Source organism: Heterodontus francisci, chromosome 19 (genome assembly GCF_036365525.1).
Source record: "Heterodontus francisci isolate sHetFra1 chromosome 19, sHetFra1.hap1, whole genome shotgun sequence".
NCBI lineage: Eukaryota > Metazoa > Chordata > Chondrichthyes > Heterodontiformes > Heterodontidae > Heterodontus > Heterodontus francisci.
In genome coordinates, this window is record NC_090389.1 from 15167927 (window position 1) to 15179938 (window position 12012).

Consider the following 12012-nt stretch of genomic DNA (forward strand, 5'->3'; position numbering starts at 1 on the left):
ATCCCAAGGACTGCAGCAGTTCAAGAAGGCAGCTCACCATCATCTTCTCAAGGGCAATTAGGGATGGGCAATAAATGCTGGCCTAGTCAGCGATGCCCACATCACCCGAAGGAAGAAAAAAAAGGCTCAATCTTTTCAAACCAGGTCTTATCATGGTGAAATGTCACTGAACTTCCTCCAAGGCTAGTATCTCCCTTTTAAGATGGAGCACACAAAACTGAGCACAGTATTGACCAGCACTCTGTATAACTACAGTAGTATCTCACTTTTATATTCTGTCCCCCTTTTAGATTAATCTCATTGCAAATTTATTAGTTTATCAATCTCCAAGTATTGGAAATGTAAAAATGTGGGTTACTTGAGTAATTGGTAAAACCTGATTCAGGAGAAAATCACAATCTAACCCCTTCTGTGGTAGAAGAATGTACAGTCTAACCTCTGAGCTGTTATGATATTAGATTAAATCAAGCATGCGTGCAATGAGGGTCTAATAAACCCACAGTGTGTAAGTGACCAAAACATGTTGGCCATATCTGATGTAGTGTAAGATTACTCATATATCAACACATCTGTTTCAGAGCCTTGAACCATGTGTTCAGATTGTGTTCTTCAACAAGGGCAACACTGCTTTGCCAAAATAGGATGAGATGCTTTCCTCATTTAAGGAGATCTGGCCAGACTCAAAATACGTTGTGAGAAAGGCCATTCAGCCCAACTTAGTGCTTCTATTCAAACGACCCGTAAATTTCTCTCATTTCTGCACCTAATTGTATCTTAAATGATTCCAGGGTTTACGCTTCCACCCTCTGTCCTGGAGTCCAATCCAAGTATTAATCACTCGATGTAAAGAACTCTTGAAAACAGTCCTAAAGATATCTTTTAGTCGTTTGAACCTATGTCCCCTTGTCAGTACTTCACTCCTCAACCCCTGCCACCCTGACATAACTCGTCCAGAGGGTACTTGTTTTCCACCCTTCCGCTAGTTCTTTCTATTGCCAGTGTTAACCCTGAATACTCCACAGCTTTGAGTTTAACTAAAGCCTTTCATGTGAAACTTTGTTAAAGGTCTTTTCGAAGGCAAAGTACATTATATCACTGGACTTCCCACAGTCCACTTGGATTGTTACCACTTGTGGAGTTATGTATGCTGCCCGTTTATCCTTCATCTGCCATTGTTTGCCCAGTCCAATTTTGTTTAGATCATCCTGTAATTTATGAGCTGCCTCCTTCTGATTCCACTGCCCCTCCTAGTTTGGTTTCTTCTGCCAATTTGATCAACCTGTTGTTTTCCACCCTTCAGCTAATTTCTTATCCAGACCTTGGATCTTTCCCATCTAAAGCTATATTGAGACCTGTTTACTAGGTTAATATTTTACAGATAATAATAAATGTTTACTCCTGATAATCAATTCCATAATTTTACATGGAACTAAAGTAAGACTAACAGGCCTGCATCTGTTTTGTTACCCTTCTGTGGGCACCACATTAACCTGCTTCCAATCTACTGACGCCTTCTCAGTTTACATTAACTCCCTCATGATGATTGCCTCAAAAAATCTCTTTTCCTGTCCCTCTTGCAATATTCTGGGATAAATACCATTTAACACTGGGGATTTCTTTCTTTTAAGCCCTTTCAGCTTGTTTAAGATTTACACCTCATTTATATTGATATCTTGAATTTTGTCTTGGTACTTTTTTGAGGGAAAGCATGTTGTTCAGGTCTTCACTTGTGAATACTTGGAGGAGGTAATCATTCAGAATATTTACTATTCTGTGCTCATCCTTAGTTTCAAGCTCATTTGTATCTTTTAATGTTCTCATCTCTTCTCTGACAGCCCTCATGATATTGTAGTACTAAAATATGTTAGTTATATTGTACCTCTGCATCTATGTTATCTAGTTCTTTCCTTACAACTTTGCTCACTCTATTAACTTGTCTCTGCATGATCCTACATTTATCTCCTTGTCCTTTCTCCCTGCATGATTTGCAAAGGTATTTTTTTCTCTTTATTTAATTTTTAATTTGCTTGTTAATCCATTTAGTGTCATGCTTGTTTAGTTTGAGCTTGCTTATCTTGGATATGTATCTCTCCTGCATGACTGGCATTATTTTTTTTTAAAGATGTTTCATTTGTCTTCTGCCAATGTGTTGTTGAACATTCTCCTCCAATCCATTTGTTTTAAATCTTCCCTCATCTCTTTGAATGTAGCTCCTTTCAAAGTTATAAACCTGGTTCCTGGTCTTTGGTGTAATTGGATCCAAGATCATGTTAAACTTAATCAGTCTTTAGTTACTGTCTCCCAGGGACACTACGACATCCATTTCCTGTATGCTGTCAGGGTCATTTATGAATACCAAGTCACAGTGAGCACTGCCTCTGGCTTCCCTTACACACTTGGCTGTGAAGCAGTGATGCATAACTTTTACCAACTCTGTCTATTTATATTTATATTGGATTGATTGAAGTCTCCCATGACAATAACTTTCCTGTTTTCGCATACCTTTTTCATCTCTAAGTAGACTGTCCTTAATGCTGGCCTGATGGTCTATCCCAAACGCCTAACATTAGCCTGGATACTTTCACATTTTAGATTTTAATCCAATTAGTTATTTCTGTAGTTTACCCTCTTGCACAGGATTAAGGGCTATACCACCTCCTTTTCTGACCTTTCTGAAACACTATACTCCTGTATATCAAATTCATTCCCAACCTCTAAGTTTGACCATGTTTCTGATATTCCCATCACATCATAGTTTCCTACTACCACAATAGCCTGCAGATTTGGCATCTTGTATCCAATCACAGAGTTGCTACAGCACAGAAGGAGGCTATTCAGCCCATCATGTCTGTGCCGGCTCTCAGAAGGAGCAATTTACGTAGTGCCACTCCCCGGCCTTCTCCCCATAGCCCTGCACATTCTTCCTTTTCAGATAACAATCCAATTCCCTCTTTAATGCCTCGATTGAACCTGCCTCCACCACACTCTCAGACAGTGCATTGCAGATCCTAACCATTTGCTGCGTGAAAAAGTTTTTCCTCATGTCGTTATTGCTTCTTTTGCCAATTACCTTAAATCTGGGCCCTCTTGTTCTTGATCTCTCCACCAATGGGAACAGTTTTTCCCTAGCTACATGTCTATACCTCTCATAATTTTGAACACCTCCATCAAATCTCCTATCAATCTTCTCTTCACCAAGGAAAACAGTCCCAACTTCTTCAATCTATTCACGTCATTGAAGTTCCTCATCCCTGGAACCATTCTCATGAACCTTTTCTTGAATCACTTCATACTTCTCTGCATTAAATTTCATCTGGCACTTGTCCGCCCATTCCACCAACCTGTTTATTTCCTTTGAAGTTCTACACTATCCTACTCGCAGTTGGCAATGTTTCCAATTTTTACATCATAAGCAAATTTTGAAATTGTGCCCTGTACACCAAAGTCTAGATCATTAATATATATCAGGAACAGCAAAGGTCCCAACACCAACCCATGGGGAACTTGACTACAAACCTTCCTTCAACCTGAAAAACATCCATTAACCACTACTCTCTGTTTGCTATCACTCAGCCAATTTTGTATCCATGTTGCTACTGTCCCTTTTATTCCATGAGCTATAACTTTGCTCACACGTCTGTTGTGTGGTATTTTTTCAAATGCTTTGAAGAGTTTTAATGCAGATTTGTCTTCTCAAAGCAGAAACTGTTGCATCCTCTTTCTCACAGCCAAGGATAGCCTGTGAGATGTCCTACATGGTGGACTGTACCTCATCTCAGAGGGTGATTGTTGCCAGCCGTCTGCAGTGCTGTCACTGGAAGAAACCCGCCAGGATGACTGAGTTTTACATTTTTACCTCCCTACCATTGCAAAATTCCTGACCTGTGCTCAGCACTGCCTCTGACAGCACAGCTGAGTCTCAGATATTGCTGTTTGTGGCTATGAGTAAAATTGATTCCAGTACTCCATTATCAATTTATTCACTTCCTCCAGACTATAACTGTCTGGGCCCATGTATGTCTCAGATCAGTGAGAGACAATGTGGATTTGATCTGAAATTTTGAAAAGGGGTGAAGATCTTTGTAATTTTTTTAATTGCTTAAATATTAACAGTTTGATGAAGACTCAGTGCATAACTGCACTGCCCAGTGTAATACTGAGCATTCAGACCAGGAACACTCCATGTTCAACCTCGCTCTCTGTTGATGTTGCTGATCTCAAAGTTTGCTGATTGGCCTCGGTGTCCCTGGGTTAAAGGGGAAAATCAGCCAGGAGTTCCTGCTCCTCAACACTATCTATGCAGGCCTGTTGGAAAATGCATGTATTTGTATGTTGAGTGTGGACAGAATCAGGTTCAGCCTATTGCCTCCTCTACAAAATCTGCTCAGACACCCTATCAAGAATTACACAAGAATGGGCACTTATTCATTCTAATGGGGAGGGTTACCAGAGACCCTTAATGTTGCAGTAGATACTGATGCTGCTGTAGTGCCTGTGTTGTTTTGATGCTGCTTTATTGATTCGGCTTTAATCATTCTTCTTGGCAGCTCATTGCAACTGTTGATCAACCTCTCAGTAAATATATATTACCTGGTGCCTCTGAAAAGTGTCTGTGCACTCAGAGGACTGTACCCACTTTTCTCCTACAGCCTGAGATTTAGAAGTAGTGTGCAGGTTTATTTGCTGCTTTTGACTAATTACCTTTTGTATCTCTGTAAGATTCTTCCTCAGTTGTGTCTTTTCAACATTGAAGAGTCCCAGCTTATCCAGCTGCTTCTCCTCACTCAACGTGGAGAATAGTGAATTCAGCTTACTTGTTGTACACAGTACTCCAGGTGTAGCCTGATCAGACCAGAATACACCCGGGGATTGGAACTTACATGCGCAGTGGTGGCTTCTGAACTGGCATCAGGAGTTACAGTGGATTGGGTCATGTATCTCAGGATCCTGTATGTTTTGTTGTGTTTCACATTGTTTAGACATAGAGAAAGAATGAGTCAACTAACACTCTTGGATCTCTTTCAAGTGTCTGCATCAGTATGTTCTATCCCACCCATGGAGTATATTTGGTTCCTATTTTTATTTCCGCTACACAGTGCCTTTCATTTGTCTGTACTGAACTTAATTTGCCACAGATCAGTCCAGGAACTTGTTGACTGACGTTTGTTTAATTGTGTTTCAGCGGTGCCAGCAGCTCCCAGTAGCTGGAGTTTAGACAGTGGAACCAGAGACACAATACCATTCCTGTCAGCACATGTGGGCACCATTGTTGCACCCCCAATACCACCCCGCTCATTACCACCCGGTAAGTATAAAACCAAACCCCTTTATTGAATCGGCCTAGTAAAGTTAGCTCAATGTAAACTGTAATATAGAAAGTGATGGATAGGAATACAACATTACTTTGACTTGCTCCTGTTACTAGTATAGAAGCAAAGAAAATTCATGGCACAGAAGGAGGCCATTCAGCCCATTCTTTGTCTGCCGGCCAAAAAAAATGAGCCCACCTAATTCCACTTTCTAGCTCTCTCTATAGCACTGTTGGTTACGGCACTTCAAGTGCATATCCAAGTACGCAATGAGGATTTCTGCCTCTACCACCCTTTTGGCAGTGAGTTCCAGATCCCCACCACCCTCTGAGTGAAATATATTCTCCACAACTCCCCTCTAATCCTTCTGCCTATTACTCTAAATCTATGCCCCCTGGTTATTGACCTCTCTGCAAAGGGAAATAGGTCCTTTCTATCCACTCTATCTAGGCCTCTCATAATGCCTCAATTAAATCTCCCCTCAGCCTCCTCTGTTGCAAAGAAAACAACCCCAGCCTATTCGATTTTTCTTCATAGCTAAAATTCTTCATTCCTGGCAACATCCTCGTAAATCTCCTTTGTACCCCGCTAGTGTGATCACATCCTTCCTGTATTGCGGTGACCAGAACTTTACGTAATAATCTCTAGCTGTGGCCTAACCAGTGTTTTATGCAATTCTAGCATAACCTACCTGCTCGTATATAGTATGTCTCGGCTAATAAAGGAAAGTGTCCTGTATGCCTTCTTAACTACCTATTTACCTGACCTGCTACCTTCAGGGCTCTGTGGACATGCACTCCAAATTTCTTCTGTTCCTCTACAGTACTGAGAATTCTACCATTTATTGTATTATTCCCTTGCCTTGTATTACCTCACACTATTCCAGAGTGGCCACTTTTCTGCCCACCTGACCAGTCCATTGATATCTTCCTGCAGTTTACAGCTTTCTTCCACACTATCAACCACATGACCGATTTTTGTATCATCTGCAAACTTCTTAATCATGCCCTCTATATTTAAGTCTAAGTCATTGATATGTACCACGAACAGCAAGGGACCCTTCATGAGCCTTGTGGAACCCCACTGGAAACAACCTTCCAGTCACAAAAACACCTGTTGACTGGTAGCCTTTGATTCCTGCCACTGAGCCAATTTTTGGATCTAACTTGTCTCTTACCTTTGGATCCATGGGCTCTTAGTTTTCTAAACAGTCTGCCATGTGGAACAAAAGCCTTGCTACAATCTATGTAGACTATATCAAACGCACCACCCTCTTTGTTACCTCTTCAAAAATTCAATCAAGTTAGTCAGACACAACCCTTGATTGATTTTTTTTTGAGGAGTTAATGTGACATTAGTGATCTGTTTAGACTCAGTGGCCGGAATTTTATGTCCCGCCAAAGAGCGGGCTGGTCGTGGTGGGGGGCCGTGAAAATGAGTAGGAGGCTCGTAGGGCCCTTCCCAACCCGCTCCCGCCTCTGCTGCCATTTTACATGGGGCGATGGCAGCAAGAAACAGCCTGCCTGCCCCAGGCCAATCAAGGCCCTTAAGTGGCCAATTAATGGCCACTAAAGGGCTTCCGTCCACTGCCACAGGGATTTTACCGTTGGCAGGTGGGCGGCCCAGGCCTGAGAAAAGCTGCCTGATAAAAGTAGGCGGCCTTCTGACGGCCTGGAGGGGCCCTCTTAATTGGGCACTCTGTGCACGACGGAAGGCCGCCCCCAATGCCTCAACCACCCCCAACCCCAACACGCCCACCCCCCCCCCCCCCAATCGACCCCCCTTGCCTCACCAGGGCACAACCAATCACCCCCAGTGAAGCCCCAACAATTTACTTCTTTTCCGGGTCGTCCTTCTTCTTCATCTTGAAGCTGGGTTGCAGTCCCGGTGGTGCTGCTGGGACTAAGAGCTGCTGGCCCGCTGATTGGCTGGCAGCTCCATTAGGCAGGAGATCCTGCCTCAATGAGGTGGAAGTCCTGCCTAAGACCCATTAAGAGCCTTTAGAACCGTAAAATCCGGTCTGGATCCCATGGCCCAGCAGCGGCGAGATCACCACCTAATTTTCGGTCGGTGAACAGCTCCCATCCGGCAAGCGTAAAATTCCAGCCAGTGTCTGCATTACATAAAAAAATTAGAAGAGGAAAAGGCCATTAGCTCCAACTAGACCACCTTAATTTGATTGCTGTCAACCCACCTACCCACCAACTCAATCCTCAATCCCTTCTCCAGAAATGCATCACGTCATCTAAATCCATTTAATATCCACTTTGGTGGGGGTGGGGGGGCCTTCCCTGGTCATTTATTCCACAAGTCGTCTACTATTTTAAATGACATAGTTCTACTTAGCTTATCTAAATATTGTAAAATAGATCTTTTTTACATTTAATGAACTGACATATTGTATAAGAGTACAAAACACAGATAGATGGTATCAGCTGTCCTCAGTGATGTGAGGAAGCAGAATGGATGGCATCTCCCGACTGGATTTCTCCATCCTGAAGAATCTTTATATTGAGACTCTCAGGTCAAGGGTCAAGCCTTATAATAAAGGACAGCACAGATTGAAAACGGTCAGACAGAAGATGAAGTCTATGAAGAAATAGTGGTTAGGTGATGCCAAGGTTGAGTTTCAAAAGGCTACAGATTACATGGGGAAGTGAAAGCTGTGGGAGGTAGGGAAGTCCACAGTTTTTAAGTTCTGGGAAGGAATTTTAGAATAGATGATGGTGAATATAAATCCTCATTTTAACATAGTGAAGATGCTGGGAGAAAGTAGAGCATTTCAAATGGTATATTTGGAACTTGCAGGAGCAAAATTGGTAAGTTAGAGGAGCACTCACCATTATGATATTAATAAAATAAAGATAAACAAAATAAGTTGAAAGCTAGAGATAGGAGAAGGATTGTCTATGATCCAATGAGCTTTTGTTGTATCGGGTCCAGGAGTATGTGCGAGATGCTGTAAGGTTACCTTTACAAAAATAGGTGGGAGGGCATGTTGTGATCAGGGCATAAGGAATCTGCAAGGATATACTGATAGGTTGAGTGAGAGGGCAAAAACTTGGCAGATAGAGTTTAATGGAGGAAAATGTGAGGTCATGCACTTTGGTAGAAAGAATCAAAAGGCAGACTATTATTTAAATGGAGAGAGACTCCAAAAAAGTGCAGCACAGAGGGATCTGGGTGTTCTTGTGCACGAAACACAAAAAGTTAGCATGTAGGTGCAGCAAGTAATTAAGAAGGCAAATGGAATTTTGGCCTTTATTGCTAGGGGGTTGGAGTTTAAAAGCAGGGACGTCTTGTTACAACTGTACAGGGTGTTGGTGAGGCTGCACCTGGAGTACTGTGTACAGTTTTGGTCCCCATATTTAAGAAAGGATATACTGGCATTGGAGGCAGTTCAAAAGAGATTCACTAGGCTGATTCCTGGGATGAAGGGGTTGACTTATCAAGAACTGCTAAACAGGTTAGACCTTTATTCATTAGAGTTTAAAAGAATGAGGGGTGATCTTATTGAAGCGTACAAAATTCTGAGGGGGCTTAACAGGGTGGATGTTGGGAAGATGTTTCCACTAGTGAGGGAATCTCTAACTAGGGGACATAGTTACAGAATAAGGGGACACACATTTAAAACTGAGATGCGAAGGAATTTCTTCTCTCAGAGGGTAGTAAATGTCTGGAGAGTTGTGGAGACTAGATCACTGAAAGTATTTAAAGAGGAGGTAGATAAACTTTTGAAATATCGGGGAGTTGAGGGCTATGAGGAGCTGGCACGAAAGAGGAGTTGAGATCTGGGGCAGATCAGCCAGGATCTTATTGAATGGCCGGGCAGGCTACTGGCTGCTGATGCTCCTATTTCTTATGTCCTTATGTTTACAGTTATGTAATGTTATTGATGGTGATGATGAGGGTATTGATGTGATGGTGGTGATGATATTGGGACAGTTGTTTTTGGTATATAAGTGTTTTAGAATAAAAACTGAAAATGCTGGAAACACTTCCCAGGTCAGGCAGCATCTATAGAGACAGAAAGATAAGGGGCTGGATTTTAAGAAGCCCTTGACATTGTGATCCATGGCAGGGGGGGCCTGAAGATGGCTCTGGATGAGGTCCGCCATGGACCTCGACGCCGGCAGGGCCCGACCCGATCCTCCCAGCGGCAGCAAGGCTGCGTAGCGGCCTGCCCGCCACTGAGCAACGGGACCACAATTAACTCTGATTTAGGAAGGATGTCAAGCAGGGGAGGTGCAGAAGAGATTTACTCAGATGACACTAATAGTGAAAGGCTTTCATTATAGGGGGAGACTAGAGAAAGTGGGGGAGAGGTTTGGAGAAATTTCTTTATGTTGAGGGCTGTTAGGATATGGAATGGCCTATCTGAAACAATGGGGAAGCAGAATGTATAATCGCTTTTAAAAGGAACATGGATAAATACTTGAAAAAGAAAACTGTGTGGGGAAAGGGCAGAGGAATAGAATTAATGGGATAGCTGTTTGAGAGTCAGTGTTGACTCTCAAGGCCGAATGTCCTTTTAGAACCATTGAAAAAGTACAGCACAGAAGGAGGCCATTCAGCTCATCGTGTCTGTGCCAGCCAAATAAACTATCCGCCCAAACTAATCCCACCTTCCAGCACCTTTTGTGCTGTACAATTTGAAAATTCTATGATAGCGGTGATGTTGGTAATTGGTGATGATGGTGAAGATGGTAATGATGGTGGCAATGTTATTGGCAATGGTTATGTTGAGGCTGATGATTTGATATATATATCTTCTCATTTGTTTACCAGGTCATTTTTCTATGAATTTTGATGCTTTCCATCATCAGATCAGTGATATACCGCCTGCCTTGCCTGCACGAACCCTACGCAAGGTAAGTATTCCAAATTGATCAATGTTAACATGATAGCTCCACAAAGAAACAAATCAAGAATGAATTCATCTTTCCATAGACGTGTTTGCAGACCTCATCTGTGATATTGAAGGGTACATTAGTATAAATAGAAAAGGAAAAGGATAAACTTGTGCCTGGGAGATAGGATACAGCTTTATTTCCTGGATTCCCTACAAAGCAAGAAAGTCTTGCATTTATATAGTGCCTTTCATGAAGTCAAGATGTCCCAAAGCACTTTACAATGAAGTTCTTTTGAAGTGTAGTCACTGTTGTAATGTTGGGAATTGCGGTAGCCATATTGCACACAGCAACTTCCCACAAACAGCAATGTGATAATGACCAGATAATCTATGTTAGTAATGTTGGTTAAGGGATAAATAGTGGCCAGGACACCAGGAGGACTCCCTGCTCTTCTTAGAATAGTGCCATGGGATCTTTTATGCTTATATCCCCTGGTTCAGCAGTAAATATACATTCCTTTATAGTTCTAAGCCGTCTAGGCTGGAAGGTTTCATTTTCAAACCCAGTACTGTGCTGAGTTAGCTGATTTCAGCTAGGGCAATGATAGGGCTGCTGCAATTACCCTCAATAATATCACATAAAGGAAGGGGAAAATCAGCCTTGGTTCTTTTTCCTGATTGATATCCAGTGACCCTGCAGCAAATTATGCATCTCTGTGCCTTGAGATGTGGAGATGGTCAGGTTTGACAGCGATGCTCTCCACAGTTGAACAGTGTTGACATTCATAGTCACAACTCTAAATTCACTTTATCATTGACCACAGTCACGGGACAATCACTTGCCTGGAATGTTCCACCTGAAAAACATATTACAAGATGGAAAGGCTTTGATTTTTTTGGGCACACAAAGAACTGCAAATACTAACCTTCTTTCCTCCTTTTCCCCCCATACACAGTCTTCGCTGCATCCCATTCCTGCATCACCTACCAGCCCTCACTCGGGCCTCAATGGCAGTAACTCCACTCTGTCCGGCAGCGCAAGCAGTGGGGTGTCCTCTTTGAGTGAAAGCAACTTTGGCCAATCAATGGAGCCACCGCACACTGACACGACAGACTCTGTCCCGAGTCAGACCTGGAACCCAGACGAGGATGGGGAAGGCCCCTATATACCAGTAAGGTACAGCCTGTCTGAACCAGACGTCATTGAATCGGTGAAAGCTCATCCGTGCCGCAGCCACTCTGCTCCCACTGGGGTCATTCCTAAGGAGCCTGCGGAAATCCCAGTCTTGCCCCCCAAACCATATCACCCCAGACCTGCATACACAGACAATGAAGAAGCACTTGAAGAAGAGAGCAGGCCAAAGGCTTTCACACGCAAACTGTCTCAGTCTGGCCACAGTGGTAAAGATGACCAGGCCAAGGTACCATGGAAACATGGCATCAATCAAGAATAGGACACAACGGGGGCTCAAAATCAAGGTGTTCACTGGTTCATCCTACGGGCACCTCTGTTTATTGTAAACAGATTACATTTCTTTGAGAAACTATTTACTTTAGATTAATAATTTGTTTCTGTGAGAAGGGAGACCTGTCTGTTTATGGCCTGGCTGCTCTATGATTGCAGTTGCAGTTGGACCACCATGTGTGGAGAGTATTGGAGTGTTCTGAAGAGTCCTGAACCCTTCAGGTCTAATTTGGGAAAATTTCCTGTCGCAATCACACTTCACTGCTTATTGGAAAAGCAAAGAATGAATGAGACCTTTGATGATTACGAGGGGTGTGAATGTCAAAGAGTATTAGACATTTCGTTATGTTCCTGCCTCTGCTCTCCATTTTGATTAACTTGTACAC

General features: G+C 42.7%; 1 protein-coding gene across 1 annotated transcript in view; it reads left to right on the top strand.

The window, feature by feature from the left end:
- dock3 (dedicator of cytokinesis 3) overlaps positions 1-11621 on the top strand; it is a 1369418-nt gene extending 1357797 nt beyond the window's left edge. Inside the window, exons 52-53 of the mRNA XM_068052296.1 lie at positions 10098-10180; positions 11118-11621. Of these exons, the coding sequence (XP_067908397.1) occupies positions 10098-10180; positions 11118-11615 (581 nt within the window). The 3' untranslated portion in view covers positions 11616-11621. The remainder of the gene's footprint in view (positions 1-10097; positions 10181-11117) is intronic.
- Positions 11622-12012: the final 391 nt, after the last annotated feature.